This window comes from Microchirus variegatus, assembly GCF_963457635.1.
Source record: "Microchirus variegatus genome assembly, chromosome: 14".
Taxonomy (NCBI): Eukaryota; Metazoa; Chordata; class Actinopteri; order Pleuronectiformes; family Soleidae; genus Microchirus; species Microchirus variegatus.
Window position 1 is genome coordinate 5,554,440 of NC_139815.1, and position 21,237 is coordinate 5,575,676.

Here is a 21,237-nt window from a genome sequence, read left to right on the forward strand (position 1 = left end):
TTTAGTTTAGAGACTCATTTTAACAATAGGGAGTCATGACGTCATGCAGGTCTTTTTCCCGTCAGTCGTCGGAAATGCGGCATGCGTTAACGTTGACGCCGTTAACATGCACAGCACTATTTACAACATATAAACATAAACCTTGACTAACTAGTTGAGAAAATGTGTTTGGGGACCCAAGAAACATCACCCGCAACTCATCTGTGGGTCCCAACCTAGTCACTGCTTTAGACAAAATCTTTGAAATATCCCTTTAATGACAGGTCAAACAATTGTAGAAAATGCCACTTGCACTTGAGTGATTGGATCTCTCAGAATTTACCAGATCTTTTGTCACCATGAATGCTGAAGCACTTGTATCAAGCTTAGTTTCAAGAACATTAGTGAAATGTCATTGTTCTAGTAGATTATTTGGCTTATTTTCAACTCATATTTGGCTAATTTTTATTTATTTCCATATTTCCTTCTAAAATGCTCAGGAAATTAGCATCATAATAAATAATACAGTAAAAAAAAACTTCAATCCAGTTTGAAAAGCTTTTCTATGACGTTAATTTAAATAATGTGTGTCCACACCTCTTCTAACAGACAGGGCTGCAGATCATCTGAATCTGAGCAGTGGTGCTTGATTTGCTGCTCGTTTGTGCTTTTCCTGTACAGTCAAGTTGACTGGCGGGAGAAGAGCGATGAGAGCAAGCCCAGGGCGGGGTTAGCTGGGGTCAGGGCATTTCTATTTTTAAAACAATGCTTATTTGCATCACAGAAATCTGACCAAGCAGAGAGGATAGTCACTTTTTCTATTCAGTAGGCTAATTTTTGATTTGCACATTAAAAAAAAAAAAAAATATATATATCTTGTAAAAGTTTTTACATTTAAGGGAGGTGGAAAAGCATAATTTTAATAAAAGATTAACGTTAAAAGGCCCAATGGAAACATTATTAAGCGCATAAAGGATGATGATGATTACAGATAATGCAACTGCTACATTACTACTGGTAGTTTGTGACTTCTGTGTTAGAAATTGTTGATTTTGTGCCTCATTTGACACAAGATTACCAAGTGAGTCACGTCGCAAAAAAAAACAACTGATGACTTTGGTGTGGGAGGGTGAGCAGTTTCTGTTTCCAGTCAGAGATGAAGCGGAAAACAGTTTCTTAATATGATTAAGTTAAGCAGAGTTTATTTGGTCAAGTGACCTGTGTCTGAAAATATCACTGAAACTAAAATGTGCCAATAATTATGGTGATCTATGAGGAAAAATTTCACATGGTCACCTGTTATTATTACTCTTTGTTATATGTTATTGTTTTCTAATAACCATAAGTATTTCCTGTAGATTATACTATAACATCTATTTAGGCAAAACAACTTTTCATAATTTCTGGGTGCTTAAAACAATTCAAAGGAATTCAACCACCAGCGTTGACCATTTGTGTTTTTACCAGCATAACAGTGAGAAAACTCACCCGCTGTAGAGTGACTGTATACTGCTCCCAGACCAGCTCCTCCCCTCCTGAGCTCTGTAGGGAAACACAGACGAAACAGGGTCAGTGAACTGATTTTTCAACTGCTACAGTGCTCATCTTGTCAAATCACACATTAAAACACTTTATTAAAGCTGCAGTAGGCAGGACTGCTGGGGAAATAGTTGACTGTTGAGTTTCATATTGGGGATCACAACTCTATTATTTTTTATACACAAAACATGATTTAAGACAATCGCTGAAAGATTAAAAACATGACATTTTCATGTTTTACAGCAACACTACTAGTACAACTGCACTAAATGTTTGAACAGATTATTATTTTCAAATTAAAATTCAAAAGGAGTGCAGTTAGTTTGGAACTTTTCTATTTTTGACTAATTTACATTTTACACATATTCAAAAGAAAAATTGGGAACAATGCATATCCTATAACATATCCTTTGTTTATCCCTGTAGCATCCTGAACAGTCGCTGGGGAGCAATGGTGGTTTTTCAAAGAGATTTGAGGAATCTCATTGACTTCCAATTCAAAATCTTAGCCCTGAACTTCCTCATAATTGCAGTTCTGCCTCATGAGGACCAGGTTTTAGTCTCCATGAGGGCTTCTGGTTACTGTTCATGCCACAAACACAGGCACAGAAACACATTAGATAAATCTGTGTGCAGTGGGAACACACAGTTCCCTGGGGGCTGAAAGATATCGAAACCCCAAAGCCTGCAAGCTGTCCTGTCCATCTCGGTGCTTCCTGGTGTGTAATTTTAATTGGACAACTATTCTAGCAGACCACAGTCCACATCCCTTTCTCCCTCACCGCTCTTTTTTTTACACCTACACACACACACACACACACACTGTTGAGCACTAATGGCACTGATTGAGTCAGGCAGCTCTGTTCAACTTCAACTGTTTCTAACAAGAGTCGTGAATGAGAGGCAACAGCAGATGACAGAAGGGAGGAAAGGAGGCAAAGAAAATGTGTGTTTTTTTGGCGTTGCCCTTACTCTGCCTGATCTTGTTCCAAAGAAGAGCATGAAGTGCTTTTAATTAAACATGTGGAGGCTGCGGATTGTTGTGAACATTGGGTTAGCAGAAAGTAATCAAGCATCATAACAAAGCTCCTGAGTGTCAGCCATGCAGCAAGTAATGCAGCAAGTAGGGGTGGGAATAATACACAATACATGGTCCAACAATAACATCACGATACAACAATTCTGCGATAATCAAAATATTGCAAGACAATCATATAACGATACGTCACAATATCTGTCCAACCGAAGAAAACAAAAAGTCTGTGAAAAGGTTAAAAGTGAAGGATTTCTCTATTTATTCACAACATAGAGAACAAAGTGCATAAAGTCTATGAATTGACATGGATGGAGCATCTCTTAATGTAGCTTTCTCCACCATTATTCCGCTGTAAGCTCCCACTTCTTCAGTCAGGTAACTTCGAGGTTGGACCACGATATATCGCCAAATCAATATTTTTACCTACCCCTAGCAGCAGGGGGTGGATTTCTAAACAGACACAAGCACAAGTTATCCACAAGTTCAGAGAAGGTACTGGTATTTCCATCAATGCCGCACCTTAAAAAGGTGTGATACGCAACATTCTGCATCATAAGGTATCAGGAAACACATATGAATTACATGTAAATTATTGAAGGCACCGTACCACTTTCTTGTGTCTGATAATGATATCACACATTTAAGAATATAACGGTAAGGATATCAGTCGAATTTCAGAAGCTGTTCACACATTTGTGCTAGCCATTTCAAGCTATTTCAAAAAACGGATTTAAACAGATGAATCCATTACAAAAATTATTTGAGGATTAATTTTGAAATGACAATTTTATTTAATTCATAGTCATTGCAGCCCGAAAAGATAACAGGGCTTCTAGAAAAACAGGTATTGTATGTGCAGTCAGGGGTTGCTGACCAGCCATTTTCAAAATAGTCACTACCGCATTAAAAAATGAGGTTAATATTTAACTGAAAATGTCAAAAAAAAGATTCACAAAAGAAAATATACAGTGCATCTTATGCAAGAGTTTGCCACTTTATCTCATTGTTTGAGATGTACGTTAACGCATGCCACGTTTCCATGACGACTGACCGGAAAAAGACGCGTGGGAGCTCATGTTTACGATTCCAGGAGTTTACAAGTTTACCAGTTAGATCTGTAAGCTGCATTAGCTCCTTTAGCACCGTTAGCACACCTACAGTGGAACTGGAGTGGTCTGATTATTAAAGGAAAAGAGCAGCGCTACAAATAACCAGCTTACCTGTGTACTGCGTATGTGTTGTATCTGTTTTTAAAGTTAAGCGTTACTTTAGAGACTCATTTTAACAATCCGGAGTCATGCAAACGCGACCTCACGCGTGTCTTTTTCCAGTCAGTTGTCATGGAAATGCGTCATGCGTTTAACACTGTTAACGTGTTAACGTTTGACAGCACTAGTTGCTTTGTAAAGCCCTCGCTCTCCTGAACCAAACTCCATAGAGAAAATCTGTGATTTCACACAGTTGGCCAAATAAGTGTGTTCTATGCTGCACTACCATACCATTACAACATTTAGTTACTAGTATATAGAGCAATTGGCTTTAATTAAGGGTCAAAACTACAGAAAAATACACTTCTGCGATGAAGAGATCAGGAAAACTAAATATTCACAGCAAGAAGCCTAAGAATGAATGAGAAAGTCAAAAATGTGTCACAATGAAACGTCTATTTTAAAGACTGACATTTTGTTGAAACCACAGTATTTTTAGTGAAACAGCTACTTAATTAATGATTCTTTCCCAGATTTAAATTAAAGACATTTCTCAGGATCACCAATTCCATCACGGAAAATGTCTTGAAGACATTATCACCATCTCAAACTCTTTCAAGCCACATACATGGATTGTTTGTTTCTATCAAAGTAACATAGATTCAGATTTATAGAATAGTTTTATTATAGTCTAATAATATTAGACTGAAAAAGCAGCAGAGACCCTGAGGGTATACAACATAGCACATCAGTACTGCTTTTTAGGGCATTTTATGGACCAAACAATTTATCAAATAGTTGAGGAAATGCATTGATGATGAAAACAATCATTAGTTGCAGCCCTACTGCTCTATCCCATCTATCCATCCATCCATCCATGCACATCACCAATCTGAGCAGACAGGTGTTGCCAGCAGGTGCATACAGGACCACTAGGCTGCCTTTCAGATGTTCAGTGTCCAACCCCCTCAGCTGGATCCTGGCTCCCCCAGAGTTGCCGTTGCCTCCACCTTCCCTACGTCCGTCTGAGGCACCGGTCTCAGCCTGATGCCAGCTGGGGTAGCCAGTGCAGCAGCCAGTTGGCAGCCATTCGAGACTCATGTTTTAGCCGAGGAGCTTCCTCACACCTCCTCCTGTGAATGGAACAGCCACGCTTCCACAGCCCCGGCAACTAAAACCCAGGTCCAGCATCCTCTGGATCACACACTGGCTACTTTTCATCCACAGACACGAGCGCTTAACCTCCCTGCCTCGGCATTTTACCTCCAATCTGGATAAGCCTATGCAGTGGCGGATTAGCTTCGCCCTGGGGGGGGACTAAAAATAACAGCAGACTCACAGCCCCTGCTGCACTTCCTCCTGCTCCTGTCCCGCGCAGAGTCCTAAGCGCTTGTACAGCACTCATCCACTTCCTGCGGAGGCCAGATGACATGACCAGGTGAGTCTGGGTCAGGTTCAACGGGAGAGAGAGAGAGGCTTGAGAGCTGCCCAACAGAGAACTGTCCTCTCTTCAAACACTATCCCCCGTCTCTCCCTCTATATCTCTCTCAAACACACACCGACAACCATTTGTTATATCACAACTGTGAGGACTCTCTCCACAACTAGATTCTCTCTCTCCAAAGAATAAAAATCAGCTTTTGCCAATAAACTTCACTTAAAATCAACTGGACACAAATTTTTCATTCATAAGGCAATTTCAACATCTCTTTGAAAAGGTTAAACATATTTAAGTAAATAAACAAGTCAACTGACCCTTGATTCAACGAGACATGACCTGGGTGACAGATAATTTGGGGGTGGGAATCTATGGGTACCTCACATTTAATTACATTATGTTATCAATGCATTAGAATTCTTCTTTGAAAACATTGTATATGTAATCTAATAATCTTTAATTAAATAATCAAGTTTCTTTACTTCCATTATCTGCTATTATGGCAGAATATTGTGTGGTGCACATACTATAACAGCAAATGCTGTGATGGTAGTCTTGGGAAATAAACATAAATTGCAGTATGGAATAAAGCCAGTAGGAGGCAGCAGAGGTCAACTGACATGATGCGACCCATACAGTACCTCAAACAAGTACATTGTCCTTTCTGTAAAAGGATAATAAAGCAGCTATTGCCGTAAATGTAATATACCGTGAAGTGTATTTTTTTATATATTTAAACTATTAATGCTTCTGATAGTGACAGAAAATCATTCTTAAATTTGAACAATATTTGCCATTATGCTTTATGGAGCTTTAGGGAAATATTGAGAGTAGACATTCTTAGTTTGATCCAAATCCTCTAATTAACTTAACTCTGAGAGGGTAACGGCAAATATACTGTATATAGACAGCAGAGTTTTTCCATGTATCAATGTTCTTTGTTTTTCTTTTTTCTTCTATTTTTTTTTAAAACCATCCTGACTGAGGATCAGTTAAGTTACCAGCATTTCTTCATGTCATCACCTGGCCTCAGTTTTTAAAGATGATGAGAAAAAACGTACTGTTGTGATCCACATGAAATATTATAAACAGGAGGAAACATATGAATTGTTACAAAAAAGTGCATAACATTAATAATTTTCCAGTAAATTTAGACTTTTACATCTTATTCATGATTTGCTCAGGTAATGATTGGTTTTATTTATGACATAAAAACTGCTGTCAGTAAAATCCTTCAGCTCAAATCTGTGTTAAATTACATTGGATTACAAACAAAAAAAATTGTAAGTTTAGGTCTTTTGAACTGAATAAGGACCATTTTGCACCACTGAATCCAAAAACGACATCCATTTTCTCAATCATGTCAGGTTTTTATGCTAATTTGATTTAGAAAATCCGATCTTCTGACTAAATTGATTACATTTAGCCCAAGCTTTATCCTGGTCACTAAGTTTAAAACCAAAATAAGCACGGTAAGCACGCTTTATGAAACTTGTGACTAGATTCCTGTTAGGAACAATTGTGTATTCACCGCAGATGAAGCAGAATACGTCAGGCTTATTTTTGCAAGATATTTTGGTCAAAGTCATTTCATTCACTTGTAATATAATTTAAAAAAATTGTCATAAGTTGGCACATGCAAAATCATCAGCATTTGTTTATTGCAAGAAATATAAAAGAATTTTGCATCACAAGACGTGAAAATATCCATACAAAAACATTAAAAAAACAAATGTGTGGCTTTGTTCAGAAAGTTGACTTTAAGCACATCAAATGATCCTAAATCAGCTAAAAAGAACTCAGAGTTTGTTCAGTGTGTGCCTCAAACGCTGTTAAGACCTAGTATAAACTTACTGGGTGATTACATTACAAAAAGCATTGCAGATTTCTCTCTGTGTGTGTGTGTGTGTGAGAGAGAGAGAGAGAGAGAGAGAGAGAGAGAGAGAGTGTGTGTGTGCTGTATACTGTGTTCTCCCTTTGTTTCCAGTGGACCAGCAGGTTATTGCCGATCTGCTCGAGTAGCAAAGTACAAAGGTTGTGTTGTGTTCTATCTTTCCTCCATGAAAAATATACCACAACATTAACCTCTGTCCTAAATATGACCTTCCCACAAAAGTTAACTGCATTCTCAACAACTAATTTTTGATAAGAAACTTAATGTTTGTGAAAAGTTTTGGCTCGGTATGAGTAAGCTCGTACGCTGATCTATCATCATCAACATTTTACTGTAGGCAGCCTCCCTCTTGTATTGTTGCGCTGGAATGCGAGTACATTGTATTCAAACGAGACGTTTGTGATATGAATTCTCTGCAATGTAATCGATTATCAAGTATATCACTGACTTAGCACACAAAAAACAAGCACCAAATAGTCTAGTGAAGAGAGTGAGTGCAGGAAATTAGGGTCTTGTTTGGTTTCAAAAAAGTAGAAAGTCTTAGGCCGACATTAGAATTGTTCTCTGATTCAAACGGTTCGGTTGGGTGCAGTACAGTACATATTTTTTTGCCGTTTCCATTCAGAATAGTACCAAAATAACCGGCTACAACCATTCCATTCTTCTTGCATGGGGTACCTGAGTTAAATGGGATGGTATGGTCAGGGTGGAGCTTGACCACCAGTGTGACATCGCACTATGTAGCCCTCACCCCACTTACCAAATAAAGGTACTGCTCTCAATACCAACCCTAATCCTTGCCCTTGCCCTAACCCTGAACTGAACCATTCCAAAGCGTGCCATACCTTACCAAATCGAACCATACCATGATGGAAACACAGAATCAGTGGCCTGGAACTCTTATGAATGTTAATTGTAACATCTGTTTTTGTCTTACTCAAAAGTGTGCAAAAAATATGCAACTGTTTCAACACAGTGAATATGCAGAAAGAATCTCCATGAGAAACCTAGACTAGGCCAAAGTTCAGGTTTGCAAGATCTGCAGTTTTAAACATCTTTCCCTTTTTTCGCCACATAGAGCTGAGTGAAGCACTCAGCACTGCTGTCACTCATGTCATGGTCTGGTCTGTGGGGTGGGACATCAGTGTCTATGAAAAAATGTCAGTGTTGCCGTTATGCAACGCTGTGTGTGTGTCTGAACAGAGTGATAACTAGGGCTGTCCAAGTCCAAGTCGACTGGTCGATTAATTAGGCAACACGTTCTGGCTCGACCAAAATTGTGATTGGTCGACTACATTTTTAAAAAATTATTATTATAAAAATTTTTTATGGTGAATTTCCTTTGGTAAATTGGTAAACCTCCTGCTCCATCCCATCGGTGGCACATCATCACCTCCTCCTCCAGCTGTTGAATTCACTGCTGCCTTCAATGACTCACAGTTTTTTACCTCGAACGGTCTGGCTTCCCCTCTTTGCCCTAACGAGTTCCTTTCCATCTTCCACTCTACCTGCACTCGAATTCTGGACTCTGTTGCCCCTCTTAGGCAAAAATCTGCCAAGCCAAGAACAGATCCCTGGTTGAATGACACCACCCGGGCCGCCAGGCAGCATTGCAGGCAGGCAGAACGCAGATGGAAGAAGGACAAACTGCATGTGTCTCTGGAAATGTTAAGGACCTGTCTAAGTGACTATCAGAGGGCTGTACGAGAAGCAAAGTCTCAGTACCTCTCTAATATTATTTCTGCCAGCAGTCATTGTCCCAAGGTGTTATTTGACACAATTAATGCTGCTGTTAATCCACGCACTTCTGCTGTGACTGATGTCTCTATTGCCGCCTGTGAAAATTTTCTTTGTTCCTTTGTTGACAAAGTTGATTCTGTCAGAAAAAACACCAGTATAGGTGTCTCCATGAGTTTTAACAAGGATTTGCTTGCCTCCCCAACCCATTCTGCTGTGTTAGACCAGTTTGAAGTGGTTTCTCTCTCCTCTCTCGGTGACAGTGAAATTTTTGAAACCTACAAATTGCCCATTGGATATTGTCCCTGCCAAAGTACTGCAAATGGCTTTTAACACTGTGGGGCCCAGTCTACTGATTTTTATCAACTCCTGCCTTAGATTAGGAACTGTCCCAGCTGCTTTTAAACAGGCTGTGGTCAGGCCTCTTCTTAAAAAGCCTAATCTTGACCACTCAGTTTTATCTAATTTTAGACCTGTTTCCCATTTGCCCTTTCTCTCCAAGGTTTTAGAAAAAGTTGTTTTTATACAATTACAGTCCTTTTTGGAAGACAACTCTATTCTGGAGAAATTTCAATCTGGTTTTAGGTCTCGTCACAGTACCGAGTCTGCACTGTTGTCTATGGATGCCAAGAGCCCTGTTGTCTTAGTGCTACTTGATCTCACAGCAGCCTTTGACACAGTGGACCACTCAGTCCTCCTGTCACGTTTAAATAATTACGTTGGCATCCACGGCACTGCACTAAGGTGGTTCACATCGTTATGGTTGGTGATCTGTCTTCTTCCAGTGCTCCTCTCTCCTGTGGAGTCCCACAAGGTTCTATTCTTGGCCCCATCCTCTTTTCATTATATATGTTGCCATTTGGGTCAATTATAGCCAGGCACAACCTATCTTTTCATTGCTATGCAGATGATTTACAAATCTACCTGCCAGTGAAGCCTAACAGCAACAGCGCACAATCCTCCTTGTCTAGCTGTCTTGCTGACATTAAGCAGTGGTTGGCCCAAAATGTTCTTAATTTAAACAACGAGAAAACGAGTGGTTTTGTGTTCGAGGATACTGTGATGGATGGCTTTGGCTCCTTGTCCTCAAAACTCAGTCCGAACATCAGGAATCTGGGAGTGACCTTTGACAGTCATCTGAGGTTTGATAAACAAATAAATATTCCCTGGTAGTTTTTCCTTACCCTGGTCGAAGGTCTAAGGACAGAGGATGTTACCAACCCTGTGAAGTCCCGTGAGACAAACTATGTTTTGTAAACTGTGGGCTATATAAATAAAGATTGATTGATTGATTGATTGATTGATTGAATAAGCAACGTTGTCAGGACTAGTTCTTTCCAGTTGCGTCTGCTGGCCAAAGTTAAAACGTTTTTAAGCCGTCACCACCTTGAGAAAGCCTTACATGCGCTAATCAGTTCCAAATTAGACTACTGCAATGCACTGTATGTTGGCATTTCCCAGACTTCTCAGTCGCCTTCAACTTGTTCAAAACGCTGCTGCCCGTCTTTTAACCAACACTAATAGAAGAGAGCACATCACCCCTGTTCTACACTCTCTCCATTGGCTTCCAGTCTCTTTTAGAATCGATTTTAAACGTTTAATGTTTGCTTTTAAAGCTCTTCATGATCTTGCCCCATCTTATTTATCTGAGCTTTTAACTGTTCATGATCCGGGTAGAGCTCTGAGGTCAAACAACCAAATGTTGCTGGAAGTGCCCAGGTCATAATATAAACACTGGGGTGATCGAGCCTTTGCTGTTGCTGCTCCCAGGCTCTGGAATAAACTCCCTGTTGAGATGCGTCTTATCTCTGACCTGGGCCTCTTCAAATCAAGGCTAAAAACCTATTTATTTAGGATGGCTTTTAATACCGAGTAGTATGGTGACACTTTTTATCTTTTATCTTCTTATCTTTTAGCTGATTCTATCTTATTTTATTTTGCACTATTTTATTGTTTTTAATTACTTTTATTTGTTTCCTCTTTATTTATTTATTTCTTGTAAAACACTTTGGATCACCGAAAGGATTGTTGTAAAGGGCTGTATAAATAAAATACATTTACTTTTACATTTACAATTTCATTGGGAAAGTACCAACTGCTAATGGGGGTGTTTCAGAGCACCTGTGTTTCACAGGTAACAGTGTGCCTTCAGAGAACACCCCCCTTGTTTTCCACTATTTTGGCTTAGTCCAACCCAGTGGGTTGTTGTCGCTCCATCGCTAACAAGAGACAGAGAGATTAGCGTTGTCATTAATTAGATGTGAATTTGGAACTTTTCATTTTAGGCTTCATAATCAGTCTTCCTGTCGCATCAGCAGTGTGGCAGCAAGAAAGTAGATGACGGTAAAAAAAAAAAAAAAAAAACTTTGCAAGGAACAGTTTGCTATTCACAGTTCTACTACAAACATGGCATATCATTTAAAAACTGTGAGCTAAGGTTGCTCAGTCCGTTTTTGAGTTAATTAACATATCAGAATTGGCATATTTCAATGTTTTAGTCTATAATCGTTGATTCGTTTCATAACTGCAGCTGATATTACTACTACTAGTAGTTGACATGGTACATTATTTTAAGATATCACAGGCTATGGTATTGTGTCAAAGCTGTCAGATCCGTCAGACTCTGTTGAACTCCAGCCGCAGGCGCACTGCGGCTCTTAATTTGAAAAGAGCTGCACGCTTTTTATTTAAAAAGAGCCCCCCAATAAATCTGTTCATGAAAACGCTAATGCCTCAAAACTTATGGGCAAGTTTGTTGATGTTGACATCGTCCGTGTGATATAATAGAAATGTGGTTGTCTGAGGGACTGACACGTCCCTCATACCCTCATAATGTTTCACTTATTTTCAGAATATTTTGCCTGCTTTATGTTGCAATTATATAACCTCTAAGTTAGTTTAGAATAAGGGAAAGGGCAAGATGTGAGCAGATGATCCTAAAGGGAGAAGCCAAAAGAAGAAGATGCTAATGCTATGTAAGCAAACTTTCAAAAAGAAAAAACCTGGACTATTCCTTTAAGTAGTAGAAACCTGCGACTCCCTGCCTTCAGAGCCACACAGACTTTAAAATGGATGACACACCACAGTCTGTTCTCGGGATAAAGAGGGTCCCTCAATAATTCATACGTCCAAAGTGCACAGTAAGACAGAGTTATGTGACATATGAGACAAACTCATGCTCATAAAATATACTAGAAACTATCTCAGTAAAGCGTGTTTTAAATGTCACTGCCACCTAATATACACAAGTTGTTTGATGGTATAATATCTAATATATCTAATATCAAAAAAGTAATATCAACACGAGAATTTAATTTGCTGCACAAATCAAAAGTGAGCCATGCAGTGTGTTCATCAAGAAACGGTATGTAATTGGCAATGACCAATTAGGAAACGGTCACCAAAGTACCAATAATATTTAAATTCCCATTCTCAGCACCAAATTATTGAATAGCACTATTTTATAAATTTAAAATACCCTTGCTTATGTCTATATATTGACTACAGGACATGAAGCTAAGCTTTTGATTTCACAAAAGTGCAAAGACTGATCTATAAAAATCAGATTTACAGTATCTTCCTCAGGGTTCTTATACCTTGGTCAAGGACTTTCAAGGACTTCCCAGGCTCAATTCCCTGTGATTGTCCTTGAGATCTTGGTCAAAGCCAGTCTTTGCAATTGTCTTTGGTGAGACAGAGATCAGTCATCACTTCATTTGCTCTCTCTTGCTTAACTTGCTAACAAATTATCCATAGTTATACTCTGGATGATTTCTCTGAACGCCGCTGATTTTGAGTTTAACAAATCCTGCAGGCTCCATTTTGTAACACTATTTGGTTTTATGACTGGAGAGCTCCCCAGGGGGTAGCAGAATCCTTTAAGTCTCATTGGTTACTCCAGCTTCCATCCCCCGACTGAAAAACCATATAAATTGGAAGACTTCCTCTTGTTCGCTCTCTTGCTCTTGTTCCTTCGCTCTTGCCTGCTGCACTGGTTCCTGCTTTGGGCCCCTGGCACCCGGGCCACGCGGCTCCGGCCATACCCTCCGACATGCTGCTCTCCCGTGCAGCACAAACGATGCCCGTGAGAACCGCACCTCCGCATCCCTCCATACCTGCCGCCCGAACTGCCTCCACTCAGAGACAAAGAGGATCAACAGCTGTCTGCTGTGAGCTAGATAACGGCCCGTCCATACTCCGCGACTCCAACAAACCCGACCGGACCCATGGACGGACCACGCGACCTGTTATCGGCTTACAGTAAGAGGCAATGTGTTCTGGGCAGAGTTAGGTTATATTTCTGTGTTTGTTAACTTTTCTTTGTGTTGAACGTGTTGGATCGCGCACCCACACGCTCACGTTTGTGTTATCGTCATAACCACATTTCTTTGTTTACGGTTTGTTATTGTGGTTTTACTGTTGAATGCGGAGCTCCTCGCTGCAGACCACTCCTGCAGCGCCGTGCTGCAGCGTAGGTATCCTCCCCTGCTGTGAACGAGCAGGCAGATCACGTGGCGAGATAATGGCTGTTTAAACGTCACGACTCACAGACTGGCCTGGCTTCGCCTGCGTCAAGTCTGTGTGGTTTAAACTGTCATCAACTCGAAAACACACTGTGTCTGCACGCAAGATCAATCGTGTACTCCCCCTTTCTCGCTCATTCACTCTCTCTCTCTCTTTCATTCATGAATAAAAGGTCTCACAGGCGCCATCTTGAGTCGAACACGCACTCCTACAGCCATGCTGTCGCGTGTTCGGTCTAAGATCTGCAGTCTGATGTTAATGTGTTTTGGCGCCATCTTCGGTGGAGGCGTGCGTTTACAGTCACAGCTACTGCGCATGCTCCACCATGTTGGTCTCAAAAGGGGAGTGACCATCAACCGCGTCACTCCCTTCTCTTATCTTATCTCTTCCTGTTCACTAACACACACACACACACTGGTGTTAATGTTGTTTATAGTTTGTGTGACTTAATCTTTAAGTAGTAAGATTTATTGATTCAAATTACCAAAGTATCATTTATGCTTTAATATTCATTGACTTAGATCATTCAATTAACCTTGGATACTTAATGTTGATGAATCAAATTGTTTAATTGAATTTAATTAAAAAGTATTCTTAATAAATGTCTTACATAATTAAACATTATTGTCATAATTTCAAATTTCAAACGGTTGGGGCTGATTATTTTGGTACTATTTCTTTAACTTTTGGGATTCACTGATTTAGTGTATGCAGATATTGTACGACTGTGCATGGTGCCTTTGTGATGAGCGTTAGTCTCCTGACAACTGAGAGCTGCTCCTCAGCCTTTTCAGCTCTTTGGCACTTGTCTGTGCTGCTGCTGCTGCTGACTCATGCCTCTCTTGACTGATGAAAGGTCACAGGCTGTGATAGGGAATCCCTGTGTGCTTTAGCCTCTCTCTGCGCCGAGAAGATTAAACTTCACTCTTCTCTCTCTCTCTCCCACCCGTTTTCCCTCCTCTTCTCTGTATATATTCTAGAGCATATAGCGAGCGTATAGCTTCTTAAGTATACTTATGAGCTCCACACTACTTGGCTAATTCACTGATACTAGTGATTTGATGATAGAATATCTTAAAAGAACTGGTCAGTAGTTTGTGTGTTTGTATGAAGACCATGTCCACATTGAGGAGCTACAACAGTAATGGAAAACGACAAGACTGATACCAAACCAAGTACAGTCAAGTAATGCCAGAACTGTATAATGGAAAAAAAAAACTAGAAATCTATTTTTCTCAGTAATGCTGTGTTTAGATCTTGCGTTTTCCCAGTGACATCCCCACACTGCACTAAGGAAGTGATGTGTTTCATATCAAGACAGAAGGAGGCAACAGGAACATTGATTGTCCTTGTTTGTATTGCCTCAATTAGGAAAATGTTTACGGACATAAATCAAGTGAGAAGAGGCTCATTTTACTATAGACTTCCATTCAAACATAGCTCTTTTTCTGATATTTTGCATTTACCACGACAATTAATTAACAAAAGAGAAAGACAGACCAAGACATGGTGTAAATGGATATACACCCTCATTCACATTAAAGCTGTAAAGAGCCAACATCAATCACTGTTCAGTTCCAACATGGTTTCAATCTGGTTGTGTGGTTCTACTAACCAGAGTAGGTCAAGCTACACGTCACACACACACACACACACACATCATCTAGTGAGGCGTGAGTGCTTTGGAGTGGAAATGCAGCTGCAGGCATGAAACGGCTCGGAAAAACAATGAGTCGTCCGACATTAAAGCAGACGCACTGAGCTGAAGAAAACACACACCCACACATACATGACTTCAAAAGAAAAAAATATGCACGGCCCACGGTCCTGCAATGTGCACATGCTTTGCTGCCTCTGAACTTCTAGTTTAGGCTGAACATGATCTGAGATTAAAAAAAAATCAGTTAAGCCATTTAAAATGAACTTTTAACTTTTAACTGGCGCTAACATTCAAGCTGTCCTGCCGCTGTTGTCTGTGTCACTGTCATTACCGTTTTCTCTGTTTTATTCCTGGTTCAATATTCACAATGTCATTTACCACCATTTGCCTTAGGACGTCCTAAAAGTAAGTCCTGCTTTTTCCCCCCTAGATCCCCGGTAACCACTGAAACAATGTTGCAATGACACATGCAAAAACTACGGCAGCACTCGCATGACTATACTCGCTTAGAGTCTGTCCAAGATCAGTTTGGAACACCAATAAAACGACTCCAACAAGATGCGAGTACGCGGTGGAACAGCACCTATTAAATGCTGGAAAGTCTCTTTGCGCAAAAGCGAAACTTGGCTGCAAACAGCTCAGATTATGAACTCCTCACGACAGTCGACTCAATCTCTGTGGCCCTAATACTCCGTCGTATATCACCACACCTTAACTAGGAATCGATATAATATATATAAGATGTGGCGGGCCACATATGACCGATGCTGCCACTCAGACTTATCCAGACACGTCAGATGCAGCAGTACAGTGGCCAGCTGATGTGCACCAGGTTGTTACCATGGACCACGCTTACACAGATAAACGTGAACAAGAAGAGGCCGACACTCCGTCTCCTCATTAAAGAGATATTTCACAGCTGGGAAGACGAATGTCTATTAAAAATGGGTCATCTATGGAGTAGAAATGTGAAATAATATTTGAAGAAAATGCCTTCTTGGCTGAAAAAGGGAGAAAAATTTATTGTATTTGTATTTTTCACTCATGTACACAAACGACAACTCCCAGAATGCACTGCGCTCACTTCCGCGAGAGTCTTGTACCTGCCTCCAGTATCACAGTGAAGTGGATATCGTGCCTTGATGAATTAGTTGGCGAATACATTACGGACCTGCAAATTACACTGTTTTTTTTTCTATGGTGCTAAATTGTACTGGGACATGCAGTAAAAACAACGAAAGGACAAGCAGTAAGTTCCCATTATTTGCCGGTCAGAGATTCAGAGCGGTGAAAGCTTCAAGTCGGCTATGCTAATCTATGCTAAGCTTCTTTGGAGTTTTTGAGAAGACACTGAAGACAAAAGCTGGAAACTCAGAGGGTCACGGTCTCCATTTCGAGCAGGAAGACGTCACTGAGAGGTAAGACTGACGCTAATACGCCACTCTATTTCTGCTCATAGTATACGATGTGATATAGTTGTCGGCAGTGAAGCGACAACGTTGTCAAATAAAGGTTTGATAGACAATTGCACACATGTCTGCCTCTGTTTTTAGCGCTGCTCTTTTCGTCTGATAAACAGACCGCTCCAGTTCGACTGTAGGCTAACGGCTAACTGAGCTAACTGGTAAACGGTGGCTGGACACAGGTGACACGGCATGAAAAACTGTGTTACTTGCTTCTTTTTAAATCCGAAGTGCTCCCACTAGGGCTGTAACGATACACAAACTCACGTTTCGATTTGGATCACGATTCTTGACCCATGGTTCGATACATTCCGCAATTTAAAAAACATTTTATTTAAACAACATTTACTTATATAACAACTTAAAGGTGAAGTAAGTAGTTTATAGTGCCATCTAGAGGAGAGGCTGAAATTTACAACAAAGAACTGCTCCTCTGCTCACCCCCTCCCTTCCCTGAGCGCTACGGTATCCTCAGCCGGTCAAATGTCGTCCTCGTCGTCTTTCTCCGTGTCAGCAGATGAGGTTCATGAGGCGAGGGAGAGGGCGAGCTACCGTGGCCGTAGCAGACGAAGCGGAGAGAGTGGAGGCGGGACTTCCGCTACAAGTAAAGAGACGCTTAATTTGTTCTCTCGAGTTTGTCCTTACAGGCTCCGGTAGAAACATGGCGTCTCGCTGCTAACAGTGGCTATGCAACCGCGGCCCGCGACCATGTTATTTTACATGACTTTTTGAAACACTACGAAAATAAAACAAAAACTATTATACAGCGACTAGACAATGCAGGAGCACATAATATGTATACAAAAGTGGATTTTGGGTCATATAAACCATAAATACTACACAGTGTCCCTTTAATGTAACATTTAATAACAAATATTTTGGAACACTGTAAACAGACTTGAAAATAAAGATTTCTCTCTTTTCTGTAACAAAACAATACTGTTGAAAAATACAAAGTAAATGATCAATCAGACTGGGATTTGTCCCCAAAGCATGCTGGGAAATGTAGTTCTTCACAAGAAGCAGTTTTGTTCCAGCGGAAATAACATGTTTTGGTAAACAGCAAAGGCATTTCCGCCTGTATTTCTTCATTCAGTCATTTGTTGTTTTGCTCTTATTTTGGGGCTGGATCTGTGAATCTTGTCCGTAGACTCTCAATTATGGTGAACATAAGAATGGTTTATATGAGCTTTTAGCTGAGTTTCTGACCTTTCCGTGGGTATGCAGCATGTATGTGTTTGTTAAAGTTAGATATGGTTTTATGACGCTTTTGCCGCTGCGTCTGACGTTACCGGGGGCAACCGTGAAGAAGAGGTTAACGCGATTAAATAACATAACGCGTTAACGATAACTGTAATTAATTAATCATAATTAACGCGATAATTTGACACCCCTAAAAAAAATAGTAGTAATTTGAAAAGTTTGGTAGCACTAACAGCTCATAACATGTGGCTGACTGGAAAAATAACTGGGAGTAAGAAAGGGTTTTTCGCGATTCTGTTTCCTCACGCCACAAGACAGGTACGTGGCTCTGAGTGTCGCTAATCCGATTTCGATACGCATATCGTTACAGCCCTAGCTCCCACACATCTGCTTTTAAGCATGAAAGTGTTGGACTTATGTTTGCCGCTATTTTTCTTGAATCTCCTCGCTCTCAATGAGTAGAAGACGTCGACATGTGAAGAAGGGTCACTTGCTATAAATGCTCTACAGCGACAACTAGCGGCTGGCTGACCAAATCGCTCTTCCTGCAAGGACCTGCCAGGCGGAACACGGGGGATTTGAATGGACTTAATGTAAAGATACTCACGGCTGAAAAATTGATACTTTCTGGGAAAATAAAAAATCGATATATATCACAGAATCGATAAAATCGCTCAGCCCTACAAATTTTATAAAAACTAAGACATCAGGAGGGTTTTTTATGTTACTTATCACTGATACTAACATTTATCTTTTAAGAACTACAAGTCAACCCGGGTTCCTTTTAAAATATGTCGATGTCCCAATATTTATGGACCTCACTGTATCTGTGGAAAAGTGGTAATCTACCAGGTCAATAGTCTTTTGTCATGCATTACATGGATAATAATCAGAGCTTGTGTGGGTGTGCTCATGTGCAACATGACGGAATCAAAACAATGATGATATTGTGACATTTCACACAACACTGACCTTGAAAAAAACCAAAACACACACACACACACACACTGGGCATTCATGCACACGCCAACGACCCCCAGACACACTGACACACAAACACAAGGTCATGGGAACCAGTTTCATCCAGCTGGAGCTGTGTTGACATAAAACACTGTTGAATAGACTTGCATTTACACAGGGTTTATAGTACTGCATTTACATCACAGTGACACAACTGCGCACTGTATCATGTTACTAAGGCTGGCTTTACACGGCAATGCTCCCGGGTGAAACGGACAAAATATTTAATCAGATGTGCCTTTACTTAAGACAGCGTTTTTGGGGCTTAAAAACGCAAAAAAATTAACCCACCCTCCAGAGTGGAAATCTTAAAAACGCTGTCGCGTTCCCTTCTAAAGGTTTGAAAACGCAAAAGTGTGCTCTGAGCTGCTCACGCTGGCTATCCTCCTGTACGTTGATGTCAGATCCATGTGCAGTACAGACAAACAACAACAAACATGTCGGATTAAGCCGAGTTAATGTTTTGGTTTTCGACTGTGGGCTACTCAGCACTACTAGAGAGAAGTGGAAGGACGTTTCAGTGCATGCGCGTGCTCCTGGTGTTGTTGTATGGCAGTGCTTCACAGTGCCACCTAGCCACCTGGCATGCATACTACATCAAATTTCACACACTTCTGCATCACTGTGTGCATGCAGATTTCCACCCAAAGACGCTCGTCTAAACGTGAAATAAAAAGTGGGAACGCAACGCCACTTTTGCGGTTTGTGTTCAGATCGTTGTCATGTAAAGCCAGCCTCAGATTCTGTGTTGGGTAAGGTACTAAAACCTTAAATCCCCTTAAAAATGTTACAGAATCGTGCTTCTCATGGCTGATTCCGATATATGATAAGTTCTAATTTTTTTAGAAAATGTTTGTGGATCCACTGCAGAAGAAGGCAGGTCATCGAGAGCTATTTGCATTTAGCCTTTCACTTTCTCTAGAATTTTTTACATTGTTCAAATGCCTGTTGAATGGCGATATCTGTGCTGCGTTTTTTTTCCACTTTAGCCTCAATGCTAGCCGTCGCTGTTGCAGCTGCTTCCTATAAATTTCACCTGGTTGTTTTTAGTTTTTATTTTAATTTTGATTAAATATCTGATTTTATAAATGTCTCTTTTCTATGCTTTTTAATGTTTTATGTAAACCACTTTGAATTACCTTGTTGTTGAAATGTGCTCTACAAATAAACTTGCCTTGCCTCCCGCCTTGAATACAGCCTCCCTAGTGATGATGACTGTGACTTATAATATTTGTCCTGTGGAAACATGCTGTCTTTTCTCCTCCTCTCGTGATCCGAGCTGAACAAGTTTTGCAAATTGCAATGGCACTGTCGTTGTCAGCCACCAAGAGAAATGTCCAGACAGGCGAAGACATGACTCTGAACTCTGAGTCTGAACATAGCACTGAGGGTAACAGCTGAGGCTGATTACCTGTTGTTTGACCACAGCGTAGTGCCTCCTAGTAGCACTGGTATTTTATAACTAAACCAGGGTTTCCACCAGAAATCCTGCTAAGCCCAGTGGTAGGGCCTCTCGGGCAGCCCACTGGTGGTCCACGGTGTTTTTGTAAAAAAAATGTTTTAAAGTTGAAATTATGACTATTATGTGTTATTGTAAGGCATTTATTAACTATATTTAAACACCAAATTTCACTTAAATTAAATACTAATTAATTGGCCAGTGAATCTTAAAACAAGCCATGCAATGGTCACATGGTCACAAGTAAAATGAATCAACATCAATAAAAAGTGGTAGTGCCCCCCCATCTGCCTCATCTGACGCAGACCCTTTTTTTCCTGCGCACCGCACCTGCGCTGTTCTCTTCTCTCTCTCTCCTACGTCATTCGCCGCTGCTGTGCTCTGCGTATCCAAATCAGACTGGATCATTTATCTGCATGTTTTATCCCCACATACAAATCATGATATTTATGACGAGGATCGAGTACAGTCACGATGTGCAGGGGATCCGAGTAGATGGTGAAGACTCATAAGAGCAGAAGGCGCTTTTCATTGTTTTCACTCCGTGGTCTCAACCATTGTGTCGAAGACGCTTTAACGCTGCAATTAAGGTGCATCAGATGAGCTGATGTCTGCTGCTCAAAAAGAGTGAATGTTCTCTGGTGTGAAGTGAATGTCGCGGGGAGTTCATAATCTGCATTCGATGGTGTGACTTGGGTTTCAATTGGCACCTGGACAAGGGAGGGCTCGTCAATTACATGAGGGCGCAGTGCACTTGTTCCCCAGTTTAGAAAAATTTGTGTGTAAAAAAATAAAATAAAATCAAGCAACGCTAAGCCTGGCGAGGGGGCAAGTAAAGCCTGGCGGTTATAATGCACTGGGGGAAACCCTGCTAAACTAAGCGTTTATTAGGCCCCGTCCCAATACCTCCCCTTTAAAATTTCCACTTGGTTTGGAGTGCCCTCAACTGTAAATTCCCCTCGTTGAAGGAAGTGGCTTCCCTATGGAATTGGTACACCACTATATGCAAATTAGCGTAGTGAACGTAACAAATGTGCTAACCTACGTCACATGTTGACAATTCTACCAGTGGAGCGT

At 40.6% G+C, this 21,237-nt stretch overlaps 1 protein-coding gene across 1 annotated transcript in view; it reads right to left on the minus strand.

The window, feature by feature from the left end:
- The window catches only part of tjp2b (tight junction protein 2b (zona occludens 2)), a 69,274-nt gene that overhangs the window by 30,606 nt on the left and 17,431 nt on the right, over positions 1–21,237 (minus strand). Inside the window, exon 2 of the mRNA XM_083900813.1 lies at positions 1,468–1,521. Coding sequence (XP_083756939.1) covers positions 1,468–1,521 — 54 coding nt within the window. The remainder of the gene's footprint in view (positions 1–1,467; positions 1,522–21,237) is intronic.